This window comes from Myodes glareolus, chromosome 11, assembly GCF_982192425.1.
Source record: "Myodes glareolus chromosome 11, mMyoGla1.1, whole genome shotgun sequence".
In the NCBI taxonomy this organism is placed as follows: Eukaryota; Metazoa; Chordata; class Mammalia; order Rodentia; family Cricetidae; genus Myodes; species Myodes glareolus.
The window spans coordinates 49,815,419-49,835,170 of NC_142036.1; the positions used below are offsets into that span (position 1 = coordinate 49,815,419).

The following is a 19,752-nucleotide window of genomic DNA, read 5'->3' on the forward strand; positions in this document are numbered from 1 at the left end:
TGGTAGCAAAATTATTCCATTTATTCTGTGGATTTTCCCTAAGTAAATAGACACGATTTATGTTAATTTATACACGATGATGTGAATTAAGGCTGTAAAAGGCTTTAGGGAAACTCCCACTATTCCTGAAGCTCTTCAGGGCGGGGCTCACTTCCTGGACTTCTGCACACTTCCTCAGTGGGCCTGCACAGACACTGGCCAGACAAAGTGGCCTCTTGCGGACAGAAGATCTGAAAGGAAAGGCAGGAAGAAGGAATGAATGATTTCTCTGAGCACTGCGGTTTCCTCTGTCCTTCCACACCTCACTCTCAGGCTGCCTCTCCAAGTGTTCACACTTAAACCTTCCCTCTAGGCGAGCCTTCTAGGGTCTGTCCATATAGGCTTGAAAAACAACCCATGGCGTGACGGTTGTGTGAACAGCAGGTAGGGCCGAGCAGGGAGCCAGGACAAGCCGGTCTCCCAGCTCTTCCAGGCTTCCCCCATGTTCTGTACTAGATCTGAAACTCACAGTCATGTGCCCTTGTCGGAAACCCCTTCACCACTGTCCAAAGCCAGTTCCCTAAACTCACATCTTTCCCTTTCTTGGGTTACTTCCTCATTTTACTACATTGTTAAATAGCTTTCTAGCAGAAGTGCGGGTGACAACCCTTTGCCCATCTGAAAATACCTTGGCAGATCTGGCCAGGGGTAAACATAAGATGAAAGCTATCTTCCCCTCACATACTCAGGACATTCCTCTGCCATCTAAAAGCTCCTGACTGCTGATAAGACAGGCATTCTGTTCTCTTCTCATTCCACGGCCCTGGCTGCACTGGCTGCACTGGCTGCACCAACGCCTGGCTATACCAGAGCCCACAGTTCATTCTTTCACAGGTGGGCTGCCTCTTAATTCCTGGAGAGGGATGCCGAGGATTTTCCTGCTTGACATTTTTGAGGTCTGAACTGAATGTGTCACTCAGGTGAGTACCTGGGGCCCTGTTATACAGGGCCCAAGAACTCCAGAAGTGGTTCTGTTCCCGTCTCTGCTTTCTGGATGATTACCCGAGTAATGTCTCTGTGAGTGCATGTGTGTGCTTTCCTGGGAACCAAACATGGCTCTCACACAGGCTTAGCACTGGTTCCACCATCAGCTCCAGCTCCAGTCCAGTGCTCCGATGCTGCTTGCCTTCCGTCTTTTTCTTCTTCCTTTCTCTCTGTCTCTCCTTCCTTTTTTTTTTTTTTTGAGACAGTTTCTCTGTGTAGCCCTGGCTGTTCTGAACTCACTTGGTAGACCAGGCTGGCCTTGAATTTGAATTTGGAGATCTGCCTGTTTCTGCCTCCTCAGTGCTGGGATTAAAGGTGTGCGCCACTACCACTGGTTTCTGTCTGGTTTCTGTCTTTTCAAGGTATACAGATAGACTTGGGGATGTTTCTGCCTCTTCTAGATCATCAACTCTGAACCCCAAGCCTTCTGGGGTTCGTTCAGAGGGAAGTTACCATCTCCTGCAGGTCTCTGTGGTGACTAGAGGCTGTACCCTTCTCCCTGCACTGCCACCTACTCTCCAGACTAAGACATTAATATCATTAATATTTCATTTATCAATTACTGTTAATTCTCTTTTCTGAGTGCCTCCTCTCAGTTAAATCTGGAAAGAAATATTTGGAAATCACTAGAATTTGAGTGTTTGTATAGTCAGTTTGAGCTTTAGAATTCATGAATAATCTCAAAGTGAGAAAAAAAAAACCCAAAACCTTTTGCAGGGCAAGAAAGACAGTTCAACTGGTAAAGGCACTTGCTACAGACCTGAAAACCCAACATCCATATGGTGGAAGAATACTGATCCCTCTGACCCCAACATACACCACACGCACATCCCTCCCTGCTCCCATGAAGTAAACAAACAATTAAATGTAATTTTAAAACAAAAGCAAACAAGAAAAATCTTGCCCGGTAACAGTTCACCTGTTTAAAACAATCCATTCACTTGTTCGGTTTCAGGGTCCAAATCGATATCGTAAAAACAGGGCCGGGTAGGGAGTCCAGGCATTGTGCTCATCTACGAGGTAAAACAGCGGTACAAATGAACTGAAGGGACCAGTAAGATGGCGCAGTGGGTAAAGGTCCTTGCCACCAAGCCGATGACCCGAGCTTGATTCCTGGGACCCATGGTCCCGACCTAGCCTGGACTGGCGGGTGCCGGAGGAGCTGAGTGGCACACGGCTGAGGCAGGAGAGTTGAAAATTTCAGACTAGCCTGGGTTACATAGTGAGTTCAACACAGACCAGGACTCCCTAGCAAAACCATCTCTCAAGACAGCTCAACAAAGCCCCCAAGAGGAGGTGCTGTGTTTGAAAGTTCCTTCCAGCGAATCTCGCACAGAAGCCTGCGGGATTTCTGTGGCCGCAGTGACATGACATTACGATCCACACCCTTTGGCTCGGGCCAAGACATTTCTGTGTTCGGTCTGGGTGGTTTTATGGCCTCTATTCTTACCATCTCCTCGGGCTTTCTTAAGCCAAACTTGAATCTTCGGCACTATATTGTGCTTGCTTCTTTTCTGAAGACTTGGCTTTGCCACTTATCTGCAAATTCGTATGGCTTGTAATGGAAAATGCGGTATTCTCCTCCCCCACCCGTCATACTGCCTGTATCATAAATATATACATGTCGTTCCAGAGCAGACCCAGAAAGGACGGCAGCTTAGACTGAAGTTCCAAAACTTTACTATAAAAATATCACAAACTAGATGAGTCATTTTCTGTAACACAAAACATCAATATTGGAGGAAAACCTAATGCTGACATCTGAGCACCAATCAATAGTCTCCAAGGGATCCAACAGCTGGCTTCTATTAATGCATTCTATAAGAAGTAAGGGGATGGAGTGGGTGTGGGGACGAGCAGGGGAAAGGAAAGGATGGACGACACCGGCCCAAATATGCATGTGTGTGCTGGCGGAACATTCCAGAGATGGCTCAGAGAGCAGCGAGTAGGATTTTCAGTATTTTTATGTTTTCTCAGGGGAGGTTCTGTCCCTGTAAACAATGCCACTGTTAATCAGCAAACACAAACAAGCGATGGCATGTGCACTTACATGAAAACATAGCTACAAAACTCTGGACAGCCACTCACTCTGAAGCACCACACGCACACGTGCACACACACACAGGCATGGATGCACACACCTTCTGAACTCTGCTGAAATCCCAATAGCAATCAGGTGTTTTAAGGTTGTTTGGATTTAGTAGTCATTTTGTGCTGGGCTGGGATTGAACCCAGGCCCTTGGGCATGCTAGGCAAGTGCTCAGCCACTGAGTTATATCCAGACACCAGGAAGTAGTAGAATATAATTACTGAGAATACTTAAGGTGATTTTTTTGAAAAACTTGTCTACTTTGGTGTAGCGCACCATGGCCGTCTGTGCTCTATGCGCTACCATATAGTTTGTGAACTGGGCAAGGGCTGGAGATTGAAACACACAAAAACTCACAGAAACAGAAAGAGACAGAGATACAGGGACATGGGTTTCTGGGGTAGCTTATATAGGGATCCTTAAATGATAGCCATGCCCCTGCCAACCTCACCAGAAACCAATCCTTCCTGAGGGTCTCGTGTGCAGAGCAGCTGCAAGCATTACAAGTTGTTTACCAGAAATTCAGGATCTGGGGGGTTCACAGCTCCCAACACTCTGGGATATGCATAATACTGCCCTTTTCTAGTTCTTGTTCTCCCTCTCTTTCTCCCTCTCTCTAAACAGGGTTTCTCTGTAACAGCCCTGGCTGTCCTAGAACTCATTCTGTAGTTGTAGCTGGCCTCAAACTCACAGAGATCCACCTGCCTCAACCTTCCAAGTGCTATGATTAAAGACACGCGCCACCATTGGCTTCTTTCTATCTCTTAATGTCCACATTTAAATCTATAATAAAACATTTTCTTTAATAAACTTCAAATTTTCTTAAACAAAAAGATTAAGCCAGCCAGATATGATGGATGTATCTGCAACACTAGCCTTAAAGCAGGAGGTTAGCAAGTTTGGGGCCAATCTGGGCCACACAGCGAAACCTTGATTCTCCTGCTTCCACCTCTCAAGTGCTGGACTATAATAGTTTAACACCACACCCAGCTTTATCCAGCTTTATGCATTGCATTTTAGTGGATTTCAAGGACAGTGAACTACCAGAATTTCATGAATAAACTTCAATTGGATGGAGAGGTGGCTCTGTGGGTAAGAGCATTGACTGCTCTTCCAGAGGACCTGGGTTCGATCCCCAGCACCTACTGTGGCCCATAACCCACAGTCCAGTTCCAGGGATCTGGCATACTGGCATTCTTGGGCACCCAGCACACAAATGGTGCACAGACCTATCTACAGGAAAAATAACCACACATACACAGAGGAGCTCTAAGTCCGTCAGCGAGACACTGGATAGGACAGTCACTGTTTCTGGAGCTGCGGAGAGGACTGGGTTAATCTGTATAACACGCTCAGTAAACAGAACTGTGAGGACAGTTTCTCTCCATGGGGGTTGCTTTCTGTGACCCCATAGATCTCTAAATCTGAGTTCTCAATCCATTTTAGGATGGTCTAATAAGACACATAAAGTATGCACACCCCCTGTACACATCACTCCTCGACAACTTTTATCACCTAATAGAATTTAAAAGCTATAAAACAGCTGTTATACAATACTATAAATCTAAACCTACTCAATACCGACACATTTTTTTTCCTCCTAGCAGCTGGAGATTTTAATAAAGATAGTTTAATATAGTCTTAAGTAAGAAGATTAAAAGGAAACAGAGATGCTAAGATGAGAGAAAGGGCACATGGATTATAGACTTCTCAAAGAGTAGCCACTCGTAAGACAAACCCTCCAGTGGGTACCGGCTCTTCAGTGGAGAGTTGCTGGTTTTGTTTGAGACAGGGTCTCACTTCATAGCAACCCACTATGAAGAGCAGGCTGGCCTCAAACTTGCAACAGACCTCATTCAAGTGCTGGGATTACAGGTATGTGCCACCATACCCAACTACTATTGTCAGTCCGCAGACGACTGAATCGGTGGATGTTGACATCATGTATCCAGAGAGCAGACCGAATTTTGGCAACATCCGAGCCCAATTAGACCCATTCTGGGTTCAATCAAGAGCAAACTGGCCCCGGGAACCTTATTCAATAGAGGTAGGTGCAGTGTTAGGCTTTAATGGGTACCGTATGGTCCATATCAAGGCCAGGATTAACCTGGATAGGCTTGATTACAGCTTTCTGCTAGCCTGTGGCAATCGACACTGACAGCCCGAGCGGCCCATCTCAGAAGAGAGGCAATGAATGGTTTGCACTTACCGTTCCCACTAATGGGTACAGAAAACCAGCACCAACGCTGGCGCGGATGTCACGGATGGGCAGAACGAAGCCAGTAGGCACACCTTTTAGCTCTGGGTTGTGAGACAAAGACAAGTGTGTTTTGGCCATGCAGATGGGTAGATTCCCAAAGCCCTGTGGGGAGAAAGGGAACAGGGTTGTGACAAAGGAAACACTGGCTATGCAGCTAAGAACATCTGGGCACCATCACGAGACTGCGATGGCTAACTCCCTGCACAGGCACCTCCACCCCATCCTTCATCGTTATCACAGACCAACACAATGAAGAATCCCTGTAAGGGAAGGAGGAAAGAACTTAACTATGTTCTATAAATGACTATTTGATCCCATCGTTATAATCAATAAAATACAGTATCTGGAGCAGAGATGAGAGCACTACAGAGGCGCCCCAGGTTTCAGGAAAACATTCCATATTCTGTATTTCCTCCAGGTTTCCCTACATGTTCGCCCACCGGTAAATACAGAATCCAGGGCTGGGATTTTTATCCCAAGCCCAGCACTTTGGAAGAGGATGCTGCTATCAGGAGCAGTGGAGTGTAGGAGCTCACGAGGTTGGGAAAGCTCAGGGCTCAGACTCCAAACACCCACCTGCTTTGTGTAGACCTCTGCTTTGTTCTGCGCTTCCGGGAGCAACTCGATGTCGTCTGCCCCGTAGATCTTCTGTGCGATGATCCTGATTTTATCCTCAATTGGAAGCTGATGTACAAGAGAGAAGGGAAGGGGACTGTGACTGACACACATGAGGATTCTTAGCAAGGGCATCCAGGCCAGTGTCCCCAAAAGGGAAACAAGTTGTATTTTATATACAACAGGCATGCAAATAATTTGACTTTTTTTTTTTTTTTTTGGCTTTTTGAGACAGGGTTTCTCTGTGTAACAGTCTTGGCTGTCCTGGAACTCGCTTTGTAGACCAGGCTAACTTGAGAGTTTTTTTTTTTTGGGGGGGGGGTAGGTCACAAACATTTAACTAATTTGATTATTGGAGGTGGTGAAGCTAAAACCTAGGGTCTTATATCTTCTAGAGTAGTACTTCTCAACCTTCCTAATGCTGTGACTCTTCAATACCGTTCTTCATATTCTAGTGATCCCCAATCATAAAATTACTTTTGTTGCTACTTCTTAATTTAATTTTGCTACCGTTATGAATTGTAATGCAAATATCTGTGTTTTCTGAGGGTCTTAGGTCGAGACCCATAGGGGCGAAGAGCAACTGTTTTAGGCAAACACCCTACCCCTAAGCTGTCTCTCCAGCCCCGGGTTAGAAACATTTTCTAATAACTTAAAAGCCTCTTTATTTACTTACTGTATGTGTACAGCATATGGGCATGGGTTTCCCAAAGCTCCTGTATGGAGACCAAAGGACAAGTCATGGAAATCAGTTATGTTCCTCAACAATACGGGTTCTGGGGATTGAACTCAGGCCATCAAGTTTGCACGAATGTCTTTTCACACTGAGTTATCTTGCCAGCCCAGGACCATTTGAATAAAAAAGTTCCAGATTTGGTTAAGTGGAAAATATCTCACAGATACGAAGTCTCTACATAGATATAGATATGTAGATGTGTACACACACATATAAACACTACACTTATTGGGCTTTCTCTTCCTTAGCAACTAAGGCTAAATGAAGATATTGGGCAGATCTTAAATGGAGCAATGTTCTACCTATAAAAACACAGACTTTACTTTTTACTAAATAGTGACCACTTCCAAGGGCGCTTTGTAAAACGGACCTGAGACGTGGGCTCTCGGTAGCGGCTTCAGCAAGCTGCAGATGACGCTCACATGTATCACATAATTGGAGCTTGTTAAATGCCAAGGCACATTTAGAATTTCAGAAACAAAAATGCTTTGGTTGAGGGGTGATTTAAGACACGCAGATGCTGAATAATACAGAGAGGGGCAGCAGCCTCCTGTCTGCCAGCACAGAGAAGAGCCCCATTGAGAAGGGTTCTGAAGCCCTGGTTCTCACGCTTTCAGGTCACCCGCTGGCCCTTCAGGTCTGGGGCTCCTGACTCAGGTCCCACAAGTGCTTCTCGGTTGTGTGCATTTATGTTTATGGCTTTTTCTAAAAGGGTGATTGTTCAAACAGATTTTCAGACCCGTTTACAAACCCAAAGCTCAACAGGAGAAAATATTCCAAGTTAAAACTCAAGAGCGATAGTTTCTTTTTTCCGTGTGTGTGTGTGTGTGTGTGTGTGTACGCGCACGCACACACACACATGCTCAGGTGCAGGTGGAGGCTGTCCTCTATCCCTCTTCACCTTGTGTACTGTGTCAGGGTCTCTCACTGACCCCGCAGCTCATTGATTTGGCTACACTGGCTGAAAACCAACTCTAGAGATCCACATGTGTCCAGTACTGGGATTGCGGCATGCACTACCACATCTGGCTCTCACAAAATCTTGGGGACCTGAACGCGGGTCCTCATGCTTATATGGCAGACACTTAATGACTGAGCCATCTAATCCGGGCTCCACTCTTTATAGTGGCTATTTTCCAAAGTCTCTGATTGTCTTTGAAAAACCAAGCGAGGATGGAGAGATGGCTCAGCGGTTAAGACCAGTGACTGCTCTTCCAGAGGCCCTGAGTTCAATTCCCAGCAACCACATGGTGGCTCACAACCATCTGTAATGAGATTCCCTCTTCTGGAGTGCGTGCAGAACACTGTATACATAATAAATAAATAAATCTTAAAAAAAAATAGAAAAGAAAAAAGAGAGAAAAGCCAAGCAAAAAGTAGCCTAGAGAATACAAACAGAAGCCAGGTGGTGGTGGCAGTGCAAGTCTTTAATCCCAGCACTCGGGAGGCAGAGGCAGGCGGATTTCCCTCGGGTTCAAGGCCAGCCTGGTCTACAAAAGGAGTCCCAGGACAGCTAGAACTGTTATGCAGAGAAACCCTGTCTCAGAAACAAAACAAACCCAAAACAAGCAGAATGAACTACAATGTACACCCCATGTTCCAAAGTCTCTAATTACTGTTGAGAGACTATTTAGCATCCACTCACACCCTGAAATACAACCCTAGGAACAGCGTTCTTCCAAGTGACTGCGGCGTGTCATGGAATAAACTGCTTCGGCCAGGCCAGATGTAATCCACCTGACTCGGTGACCGAACTATGAAGAAGCCCGTGGAAGTGAGAAGCCTGTGGAAATGCTTTGGTTTTGGCTTGGAAGACTTGTCTGAACTTGGGGTAACACCATACCAGGAAGTGGGCTTGGCTGCACTCTTCTTTGCTCTATTATTGAGAAGTGGTCAGAAAACTTTCCAGAGCCAGATACAGCCACCTTTGTTACTACATGGCTGAGGCCGTGGTGAGAGCCTGCAATGCAGTGAGCTACAAACAAACTTGGCTCCACCCACAAAAGGGCACATACATTGTCAGCTTCAGAAGCCAGGGTGTGAGCTAAGCTCTCCAGGTATTTCTGCTTGCAAACGAGCAGTCATCTGTGCTTGGAAGACAGACGTTTCAAGTGGAGAGGCCAGGCTGTGGTTGGGGTGACTCACCTACAAGGGAATCAGACCACGAGGTAGACGCTGCTAACTCCACACAAGTTCCACAATGAGGCATTTTTACACACAGACCATTCTGTTTTCGTTCTGTTTACGTAGAGCAAGTAACCCACCTTGAGGTCATAGAGGAGCCGGAAGCTGCTGGGGGCCTGTGATGCTCGCTGGACTGCCTGAGCCAGGGCTAAGGCCCCCCGGCCTCCTTCTGCCCAGTGGGTACATTTGACAGCATCGAAAGCCCCATGTTCTCTGGAAAGGCGGCAGACGAGGTCCAGTTCAGCGTCTGTATCTGTCCTGTTCAGGAAGGCTTTGCGTTAAAGAACGGGAGGTGGTGGGGAAGGGAGAGCAGATTGTGCGCATTAACCCCACTCAGATTGCTGCCTGGAACATGGACGCTACTCAATCCGGACTGGTGTCAAGCTCAGCTCTAAGGCCAGTGGGCTGGGGTGACTTGGCCAGCTACTTCATCTGCACTTATTTGGCTCCCCCGAGGAAACAAAGGAAAGAACCACAGCAGGGCTGCCCCAGGATATCATGAAGGTTAGACAGCAATACATGTAAAGTATCTGGAACATTCCCAGGACACCACCGGGACTCAGTAAATACCAGCTTTACAAATTGCTTCTTCCCGTTGCGCTGCGGCGAGGGCATTATTTTGAAACCCTAACGGCGCTACAGTGCCAAACAACCCACACAGCTCTTGCATGAACACTTCTAGCTCAATACATTCAACTCTCTCAACATAACATCCCACCTGACCCGGTGAAATAAAGCCATGCTGCAGGCGATGCTCTTCTGTTAGCAGAAAAGGCCTTGGAGCGACCGAAAAGAACATTCCTTGTCAAGTGTGTGTGTTCTCCCCGTTGCTCAGAAGAGAAGAGGGCCCTCAGGAGCAGTTCTGATTTCCGGACCTCAGTGGTGAGGTAGCGAGTCGGCTGTGGCCCATATGGTGCCTGTCACATCCCAGGCTAAACCACAAGCTATACCCAACAGCCGTAAGCGAAGGACAAAATGAAGCTAAAAGGGGTACTGCACAGCTTGCTCCAGGAGCTGTTTCCTGGCGTTTTCTGCACTCCTCCTTTCTCGAGATTCTGCACTTACTTGAATGCATTCATGGCCACGACCACAGGCACTCCAAACATCCTAGCATTTTCTATTTGTTTCCTCAAGTTACTGAAGCCCTTTTCAATCAGGTCCAGGTCCTGCAAAACAATAGCAAAAGGCCTGCAAGGTCAAAGCCAGCAGACCTGAAATTCCCAGCTGTCGCTTCTTTTGCAGACAGAAGCTATCCCTTGGGTATGGCGGGGCACACCTGCAATCCCAGCACTCAGGAGGCGGAGGCTGGAGGATAGAAGCTGAGATCGGCCTGGGAACCCGGCCAAAGCCTCTTCTCAAATGAATAAATAAAATAAAAATATAAAAAGGGAAGTGTGTTTTTTGAGTCAGAAGATGTTCACAGTGAGGGCAAGGAGGAAGGCCAGCAGGGGGCCGTGATGCACACCCCACAGCGCTGCTGGTGGAGGCAGGAGAATCGACTCCTGCCTATATATAGCAGCGAGGGAAGCTAAGCGGTTTCTCTACGCCTTGACAATATGACAGCGGGGGTCTCAGACGCCATTATGCAACATATTAATGTCCTCCTGGTTGTTCGGAGGGGATGAGCTTGAAGCCTCTACGTAAATTACACTTATAACAACTTGTGTGTTGGCACAACAGAATAACCCTGTAGTGCATTCAAAACATTTGCTCACACAACAGAGCCCAGCACAGGGCCCAACCCTGAAGGCGTTTAACGCCCAACCGCTATAAATACTGCCCTGCAAGAAGTCAGTGAAGTTTCAAAGAATTTAATGAGCTCAACTATGAACCTTCCCAAGGCTAATAAAATAAGGCAAATACTATTTGGAAAACCCAAGTACTGCACTGGACAGATGAGATGGCTCAGGGGTTTAGAGTACTACTTTCAGCCAGGGGTGGTGGCACATGCCTTTAATCCCAGAACTCAGGAGACACGAGGCAAGAGGATCTCTGAGCTCAAAGCCAGCCTGATCGATCAGGAATTCCAGGACAGGCAGAACTATACACAGAAACCCTGTCTCAAAAAATAAATAAAAAAGAGTACTACTTCCCGTGTGGATGCCAGGAAATGTGAGCCTATTTCCATGTTGACCAAAGGTCAGAGAGTCGGAACTTACCTCTAGTTCCTTTAAGTTACTGTAATTCTACCCAAAGGTCCCGTCTACTGTTGAGCAGAGAGGTCAGTTCTCTCAAGGTTATTGTCAACAGGTGTGTCTAATAGCCAGCCCTTGTACCCCAGGAAGAGAGAAGTAGATTGTTTCCACCTCACTACATCAAACGAGCGTAAGGAGCCAACTAAGTTCCAGTTTCCTTTATGGAGATAACTTGGGATTCCACTCAGGTTTGCCTGAGTGTACAGAATGTTTTGGTCTTGTATGTGAGCGTGACTTGTTTTGTTCTAGCAACAGAATGTTTTATGAATGTAGCCCGCAACCTTCAATTGGTATGTTCATTTCTTCGTATCATGTTAATGTAGTTTTTTGTCTTACTCCTACCTTTTGGGGTCAGAGGTATTTTAAGCAGTTGGAAATTAAATGCGGGTGAATTTTCAGTACTCACTGGAATTCCCTCCTGACACTATCCTATGTTTCTCCATTTTATTATTTTCATTTGCATCTTCATATTCTTTACTATATTTCTAAATCCCCATGCCTCTACCCTGGCTAGAGGTGTTTTTGTCAAGGCTGGTCCCCGATATTCCTGTCCATCCAAGTTTGTATCCAGCATGCCAATCAGGTGGCACCTAACAGCCTGTCACTCCAACGTTAAGGAACACCCTTTTCTGGTCTCCTCAAGCATGCCTCCCCACCTCCACATGCACATAAAAGAAAAACCAGGGCTGGAGTGATGACTCAGCAGTTAAGAGCACTAGTTCCTGCAGAGGGTCCTAACAACCACCCGTAACTCCAGTTCCCGGGGATCTGATGTCCTCTTCTGCCTCTGAGGGAACTAGGCGTGCATGTGGTGCTCATGAATACATGTAGGCACTCCCACAAATACATAAAAAAAAGATCAAAAACCAAACAAACAACAAAGCCACCATAAAAACAAAAATTAGGGCTTTGCAGTTCAGATATCGGAGGACTTGCTCAGCATGCACGAAGTCCTAGGTGTGACCCTCAGCATCACACGAACCAGCTGTGGTGGCACATGCCTATGGTCCTAGCACTGAGGACATGAAGCCAAGGAGGACCAAAAGACATAGAAGCGGACAAAACATTCCTACACATAAAATAAGCCAATCTTAAAACTAAGAACATTTGTAATAATATATTCTTATATTCCGCTTCCCACACATACCCCCACAAATAAAATAAAATCTAAAGCATAAAGGGAAGGAAAGAAACTGGTGGAAACATTATTTGATTCTTTTAAACATTTCAATTTTATTATTTTGTGTGTATAGGCATTTTGCCTGCATGTATGCTTTGTGTGAGGGTATTGGATCCTGGAGTAACAGACAGTTGTGAGCTGCCGTGTAGGTGCTGGGAATTGAACCGGGTACTCTGGAAGATCAGTCAGTGCTCTTAACTGCTGAGCCATCTCTCCAGCCCCAATTTATTTTACAGACTTACAGCGTCTAATTTCCTTTTTGTAAAGAAAGGGCATCATTTAAAATTTACTCAGTGGGGAAGACTGCAGAGCAGGGTGCAGGGGACCGTGGGTCAGACCCCAGCACTAAATAAAAATAAAATAATTGTAACCTCAAAATATTAGGTGTAGCGACACACACCTTTAATCCCAGCATTCAGGAGAAAGAGATAAACATGTATCTGTGGGTTCAGGCAGCCTGGGTTATAGAGTGAGGACCAGGTCAGCCAGAGCTATAAAGCGAGATCGTGTCTCAAGAACAATCAATAAATAAATTTTGGAGACCAGCTTCAACAAAAATACCACTTGCCAGGGAATAGGCATGGGGATTAGAAAAAAAGATACGCACACAAGTGAAAATAATAAAAAAGAAAACATAGGATAGTTCTGGGAGGGGTATTAATACTGAAATCGCCCACATTTAATTTCCACTTGCTTAAAAACCCCCAATCCCAAAAGGTAGGAGTAAGAAAACTACACTGACATGATATGAGGAAATGAACAGACCAGCTGAAGGTTGCGGGTTACTTACTTAGTTAAACAATCTGTTGCTAGCGCAAGACGAGCAATGTGCACAACCTGACGAGGCAAACCACTCTCTGGGTGAAACCCATTGTTATCTCAATAAGTAGGATCCTTAAACTTTTGTTTGGGGGTAGAACCACATCTGCTTCTCTATTCCTGAAATACAAGGTCTGGCTATTAGCCACACCTGTTGACAATAACCTTGAGAGAGCAGAACTCCCTGACCCACATCTAGTTGGGCACAATAACCTTGAAGGAACAGAGGTTAAGTTCCACTTCCCTGACCCTTGGTCGGGGTGGGATGGCAACAACTTTGAGCAAACTGAAACTCTGACTTCAGACAAGGTGGAAATAGGCTCACATTTTTGGCCTCCACAAACAAATAAACAACAGTTCAATCGATCAATCAATTAATCAGTAGTGGTTGTCTTATAGAGCCATGCTGGATCACTAGGAAAACCTACCACTATTACTTTTTGGGTATTTTGTTTCTTAAATTTATTTATTTATTTATTTAACACCCCAACCTCAGTTCACCCCCCCCCCATTCCCTCCTCCCTACTTCTTGGTTTTCAGATGCCTAAAGCAGCAGGAAAAGGAAGAAGGTTAAAGACAGAAAACAAGAAAGATCTTACACTGTACAAAACCCCATCCCCTCTAACTGTAGTCAGGGATCAGGAGTACCTGATGGTCTAAAGAGCACTCTTAATTGTTTTTACCTTTCTTTAGTCACATAAAAAGCAATTAATACACAAGATCAAGGGAGAACAGTTTTTTAAAGAAGTCGAAATTCTTAAACGGAGACACCAGCTGGGCCAGTTTGGGGCAGTCACTGCAATTAGATACAGGAAAGGCTGTGGGGTGGCAGGAGGGCCAGAGCTGTGAATTCCCCTCCTACGCCTGAATCACACAGACGACCATAAAAGGCAAGTCACAGCTCAGAAGACGGGCAGGCTCAAGGCACCAACCATCTTTTTTCTAGTCAAATTGGCAAACTTCCTCTGGGGGCTGTACACTGACCCTGCACACTGCCTGGTAAGGTAAAAGCCTCCAGAGGGACAGAGAGAGGCTGACCCTGCATCTTCTCCATGGGACCACTCAGTGGCCCTAGGGATGGTTCTTTGATGGTAAATAGTATCAGAATGAAAAAAGAAAACTCTCTGAGCTCCTGCCCCCAAACCAAATCAGCTTCTGGAAGATGTGCCTGCCAAAACCAGGGCACTTAGTGGCATTATCTGGCTGGGGTCTTGAACTCAGGTTTGGGTTTGTAGAGAAAATGTGCTTTCTAAAGGTCTCTCCTTGTTTGATTTAGTTGACGTTTAGAACTGTTCAGTGCAGGACAGACAATTAAGGAGAGAGGTGTGCATCAGTCTAGCGCGTGGTTTCTTAACTCTGGCACTACTGTCGTTTTGATTACTGGGGGTGGGTGAGAGGGTGCCCTACACACCCTAGGCTGTTAATAATTCCTGGCTTCTACACATCAGGTGCCAGTAATACCTCCATAATGTACTCTGGGTATGGTGCACCTGCCTCTAATCCATTGATTAACTCCAGGGCTGGAGTTCAAGTCCAGCCTGGTCCAACTAACAAGACCCTATTTCTAACAAACAGCAACCAAACAGCTTCCAGATACAGCCAAATATTCCCTGGGAGTAAAACTGTCAGAACCAGCCACTCGTCTAGGACAACGGCTTCCTGCCATCCTCGTTGGGTCAATTCTACTTACAGCCACTTCTTATTCAATTTGATGTCCAGTGCACCTCAGGCTTTTTTGTTACCCCCCTCCCCTCACTGCAAGGTACAGCCTAGGGTCGGCGTGACTGCCCTTTGTTTTCCATGGCCAGATTAAGACATGCTGATTTGGGGTGTGGTTTCCTAGGACAACAAACAGAAATAATTGTAGTTACCTCTTCTGTGTAAGCCTTGGGAAGGGGCATTCCAGCAGTGACCTGGAAGAAAGGAAACAACGTCAGGTGTGCTCCCATTGTGACAGGCAAGCGGCTGCACGCTTCAGAGACTAAACGGCCGGCCGACCACGTGAAGCTGTTTCCCGCCCAAAAGACTCAGGAGCATGAGGGCGTAAAGCGCAGGACAGTGGCAGATGTAAACCTGGTGTGCGTGCGTGCGTGCGTGCGTGCGTGTTCTTCGTGAACTGAGATGAGGAGGGACAGACCGAGGAAGGTCACAGCAGACAGGAATATCCCCGTGGTAGTGCAGTGGCCCCGCTGAATGAAGCCCACACCAGGGGAATGGAAGGGAAGGTGGATGGGCGGGGACACAGCCACCGGTCCTGCAAAAGTCGCTACGGATGTCAAAGGCCAGGCTTGTGACGCACCGCCACTCATGACGTGGCCAGAGGGGCGGGTGGGGGCCGACCTAAGATGACTGAACAACCAGTAAGAGGGAAACAGCGGTCACTGTGGACCGGCGGCCCTAGTGCTTGGTAAATGAAGGCAGGGCAATCACTTCAAGGTCCTCACCAACACAGCCATAGGGGTTGGAGGTCAGCCTAGGCTATGCGACCCTCTCTCAAGAGGGAATAAAGGGGAGAGGGTGACAGTGGAGGACCTGTATAGCAGACTTAGAGGTACATGAACACTAAAGCAGTTAGCTCATTGTGTCACTAGGTGGAGGGGCCTGGGCTTGAGTCCTGATCTGGGAGCTGGGTCAGCCCCGCTGCATGCTACATGCAAAGGACTCGGGGTTGATGCGCCCGTCACTGCAGGCAACACACAGTGCTTAAAAGGCCTCTGGCTGGGTCTTCCACTCTCCCGAAAGACTTGAGGCCTGCGTGTTCAGTCTATGGTGCTAGGATCCTAGAAGGGCCACGTGGAAGATGAACAGGAAGCAGTGACCTAGAAAGCTCCCCACGGGTCCGGCTCCTGGACAGAGCTGTGCAGGCAAAACCTCCTCTCAGGACTGCCAGAGCAGGGGCCCAGTGCTATGACAGCGAGGCTCCCAGGCCAGTCCAGCCTTTCAAACTTGCAACATAATGCTGTCACCTACAAAGTTCACACTCAGGAACTGCACAAGAGTTACAAAAGGAAAAAAATAACTCACCCTACCCCCCCCCTCAAAAAAAATCCTCAACGTTTTTAGTAAGTTTAAGGCTTCATGGGACTTCATTCACAGATATCTCTAGCCCTGGGCAAGTTGGTCAGGTTACGGCATGAAGTCACTGAGGGAGGGGTACGTGAGCTGGGAATGCCGGCTAGAACCAGAGACTATGAAAGGAGCATCTGAGGTTGGGAAAGTCTTTCATCCCTCAGGGGCAACTAGATTATGGTTTGAGAAAGGCTGTGTGAGTTAGGAGAGAGCCTTCCAGTGCAGTCTATGGACCTAACCTTGTGGAGGGGGGACCTAAGGCCAAAACGATTTCCCCGATGGAGCCTTCACTCTCTCACCGAGTGGACAATGATGTTCCCACAGGTTACCTGCCACGTGACATCACAAGGCCACGTGTAGAGGAGAATCAATCCACTGTTTCCAGTGAACCAGACACAGAAGAGAGGGGAAAAGGACAGACTTCTATTATTTCAGAAAATATAATCACTTTTCCCTAAAAAGCTATTTATGTTAATGTGAAACTCAGTTTTAACATAAAATATATTAAATATTAATAGCTGTAACTCACATAAATAAAAGCTTTTTTAGGCATTTAGTATTTTTTAGATGTACAAAGAAGGTCTAAGGCCTGGGAGTGAAACATTGTCAGGTATGTGCAAAGCTCTGGGTTCAATCTCTAGTGTACCCCTCCCCCCACCACATCCTGAAACACTTGAGAATGGCTCTGTTAGGACAAATGGGTGTCACTGCGCCCACAACAGATTCAAGGTCTCACTCCCTAGGTCACAATACCAATGCCTAAACAAGAACAGAAATCTAATTCTACAATGACTGCCGAACAGTACAACCAACTTCACATGTCAGTCTGAAGAAAAGACGTGAAGTCAGGTGTGCCTGCGACATTTACTCCAGCACTAGGGGTGGGGGTGGGGTGTCTCTGTAAGTTTGAACCCAGCCTGGTCTACAGAGGAAGCTCTAGGACAGTCAGATGACAGTGTGAGACCCTGTCTCAAAAACAAAGACAAAACAAAAACAAAGAAGAGACGTGAAAATATTAGAACAAGAAGGTATATATGGTCTCTAAGCAATAGGAGTTCAGGAAAGCACATCACGTCCGGGTTGCAGCTGGTCCTGAGCGCGCCCCTCCTTTGCCATTCCTGAGTGACCTGCCCTTCTTTCACCAGCCTAGGGCAGCCCCACCAGCTCACCGCAGGGTACCAGTGCCCTGTCAGCAAGGACTGCCGTCCACAGCCGACTTCTGCTTCAGCCCAGTGTTTGCTGGCTGACTGCCAGTGTCAATATCAAGAGGAAAATCCGATTCAGGTTTATAAAAAACAGGTTGACACGGAATTAGCTACCAGTAAGGTCAAGCACCAACCCTTGGAGGGCTTTACACAGGCAGGTGACAAAACCAGCTTGAACCCCTTAAAACGCTGGAGGGGGCTCTGTCCTTGAGGGCGAGGTGGCATCTGGCCATCCCTGGCTCTGGCTCCCTATCCATCAGCAATGGAGTACCAACCCCGGAAAGAGTCATGGAACTTCCTCCAAGCCTCTAGAACATTTCTGACAACCATGCTCTCAGTCCTTGGTCCTCACCGTGGGGCCGCCCCCATGCATCTTAAGAGCCCTGACAGTGGCAACAAGAACCACCACGTGTGGCTGGAGACCAGAATACCGGCACTTGATGTTGAAGAACTTTTCCATGCCTATGTCTGCTCCGAATCCTGCTTCAGTCACTGCAAGGAAGACGAGCAACTGTAAACCACCACCGCCAATCAGTGACACGAACCCGTCCATCCACCGAGGAGGCGCGGACCGAGGAGGAGCAAGGACTCACCGACAAAGCCTTCAGGGCCAACAAGCTTGAGTGCAATCCGGTCTGCAATGATGGAGGAGTTCCCATGTGCGATGTTGGCAAAGGGCCCAGCATGGACAAACACTGGTGTGCCCTGAGGAAACCATGACATCATGAGCAAATGCCAGCTTAGCTTCACAATGGCGTCACGTTGGCCAAAGGGCTAGGATTTAACTAGAATTTGAGAAAAGACTTCCAGGAGGAAAAACACCAAGCCGACCCCTTTGTTGCGGAATAGAATGTTTGTTTAACCACGTAAAGATGTGTTGCATTTGATTGTGCTGCATTTGTTTAATGTAAAGCCATTGCTTTTGTTTATGCTGCATTTGTTTCACTATGTAAGGATGTGCTGCTGTTTCACCTTGCCTGCCTAAGGTATCTGATTGGTCTAAAAAACAAAACAAAACAAAACTGGACAGCCAATGGCTAGGCAAAGGAGGCATGGGTGGGGCTGGTGGAGAGAGAAAAGGAGAGCCAGCCAACCAGACACAGAGGAAGCAGGGAAGCAGGATGCGCAGTACATGGATGAGGCAAATGGGCCTCAGGGCAACACATAGATTAATAGAAATGGGTTAGTTTAATTTCAAAAAGAGCTAGCTCGAAACACGCCGACACTGAGGCTGGGCATTCAAAGCTAATAAGAAGTCTCTGTGTTATGATTTGGGGGCTGGTGGTCCAAGAGAGCCTGCTGCACCCCTTTCCTGTGGCAGTGTTGGGAGTCCAACCCAGGGCCTCTCACATACTAGGCAAACCCTCTGCCACTGACCTATACCCCCAGCTCCAAAGCCCTTTATTTCATATTATTTTAGAACGCCCCCTCCCAACTGTAAGAAGTAAGGAAAGATGAGCAGCAGAAACAGCTTCTACGGGCTGACAAGATGGCTCACTGGGTAAAGGCGGTTGCTTTGCGAGCTTGGGGACCTGCGTTCAAATCCTAAAATCCACGTACGAGTGCCAGGAGAGAACTCACTCCACAAAGCTGTCCCCATAGCAAACAGATTTCTAAAGATCTTTCCAAAAAGATAAAAGGTGTCTGATTCCGCAGGGAAGGTGTGCTTTATAATCTCCTGGTTCTGAGTAGAGGGAGTGAATTCCGGAGTCCGGAGTTACCCAGCGCACCTCCAAGGTCTGCATGAGATTGGGCTTGATTGCGTCCTTCATCAGCACCGTCAGCGCTCCACTCACGCCCTGCAAGACAAGCCCAGGAAGCATCAACTCCTGCTAGCAGAAATCCAATCTCCTGAAACCAGAACTTGGCACCGCGGGGCTTCTCATTCATTTTAACCATCTTGGGATAATTACCGCTCACACCTAATCTCCACCATTCATCTTTATTGCTTATTTCCCCCTCGCTGGACTAGGAAGCCACCAGTTATCCCGGCAGGGGGAGGAGGCAGGATGAAAATGGCACTCACGCACAATTTCTGAGAACGCACGTGGCGCTAGAAACAAGCGGCTCAATCAAGCTCTGCGGCTGGCTGATGTGGGGAATCCATTTAGACCAGTTTAGAGGCGCTGTGTTAGTTCCGACAGCAACGCGTTATTTATAACTCTGGTATCCGAGCACAAATGGGTCTGAGTCGAATTCACTGTATGTTTTCCGAAGCTGAAGCAAAACCACGAGGCAGAAGCCTAATTCCAACTCCTAAATCCAGCTCCCTCTTTTAAGGGAGCCAGTCGTTGCTGAATAAACCAATGGCAAAGGAAAACCAGGCAGTGGTTCTCATTTATATTCGACATTAATGTGTTTCTAAATTTAAGGTTTG

General features: G+C 47.0%; 1 protein-coding gene across 3 annotated transcripts in view; it reads right to left on the reverse strand.

Moving 5' to 3' along the window:
- The window catches only part of Mthfd1 (methylenetetrahydrofolate dehydrogenase, cyclohydrolase and formyltetrahydrofolate synthetase 1), a 66,977-nt gene continuing 47,225 nt past the window's right edge, over window positions 1–19,752 (reverse strand). For all 3 annotated transcript variants that reach the window (XM_087911743.1, XM_048415646.3, XM_085697511.2), the window contains exons 19-28: window positions 19,106–19,174; window positions 17,969–18,080; window positions 17,728–17,867; window positions 14,973–15,014; window positions 9,973–10,073; window positions 8,988–9,165; window positions 5,949–6,056; window positions 5,322–5,474; window positions 1,943–2,036; window positions 1–230 (exon numbers count right to left, since the gene is read on the reverse strand). In XM_087911743.1, the coding sequence (XP_087767869.1) occupies window positions 1,947–2,036; window positions 5,322–5,474; window positions 5,949–6,056; window positions 8,988–9,165; window positions 9,973–10,073; window positions 14,973–15,014; window positions 17,728–17,867; window positions 17,969–18,080; window positions 19,106–19,174 (993 nt within the window). In that variant the 3' untranslated portion in view covers window positions 1–230; window positions 1,943–1,946. The remainder of the gene's footprint in view (window positions 231–1,942; window positions 2,037–5,321; window positions 5,475–5,948; window positions 6,057–8,987; window positions 9,166–9,972; window positions 10,074–14,972; window positions 15,015–17,727; window positions 17,868–17,968; window positions 18,081–19,105; window positions 19,175–19,752) is intronic.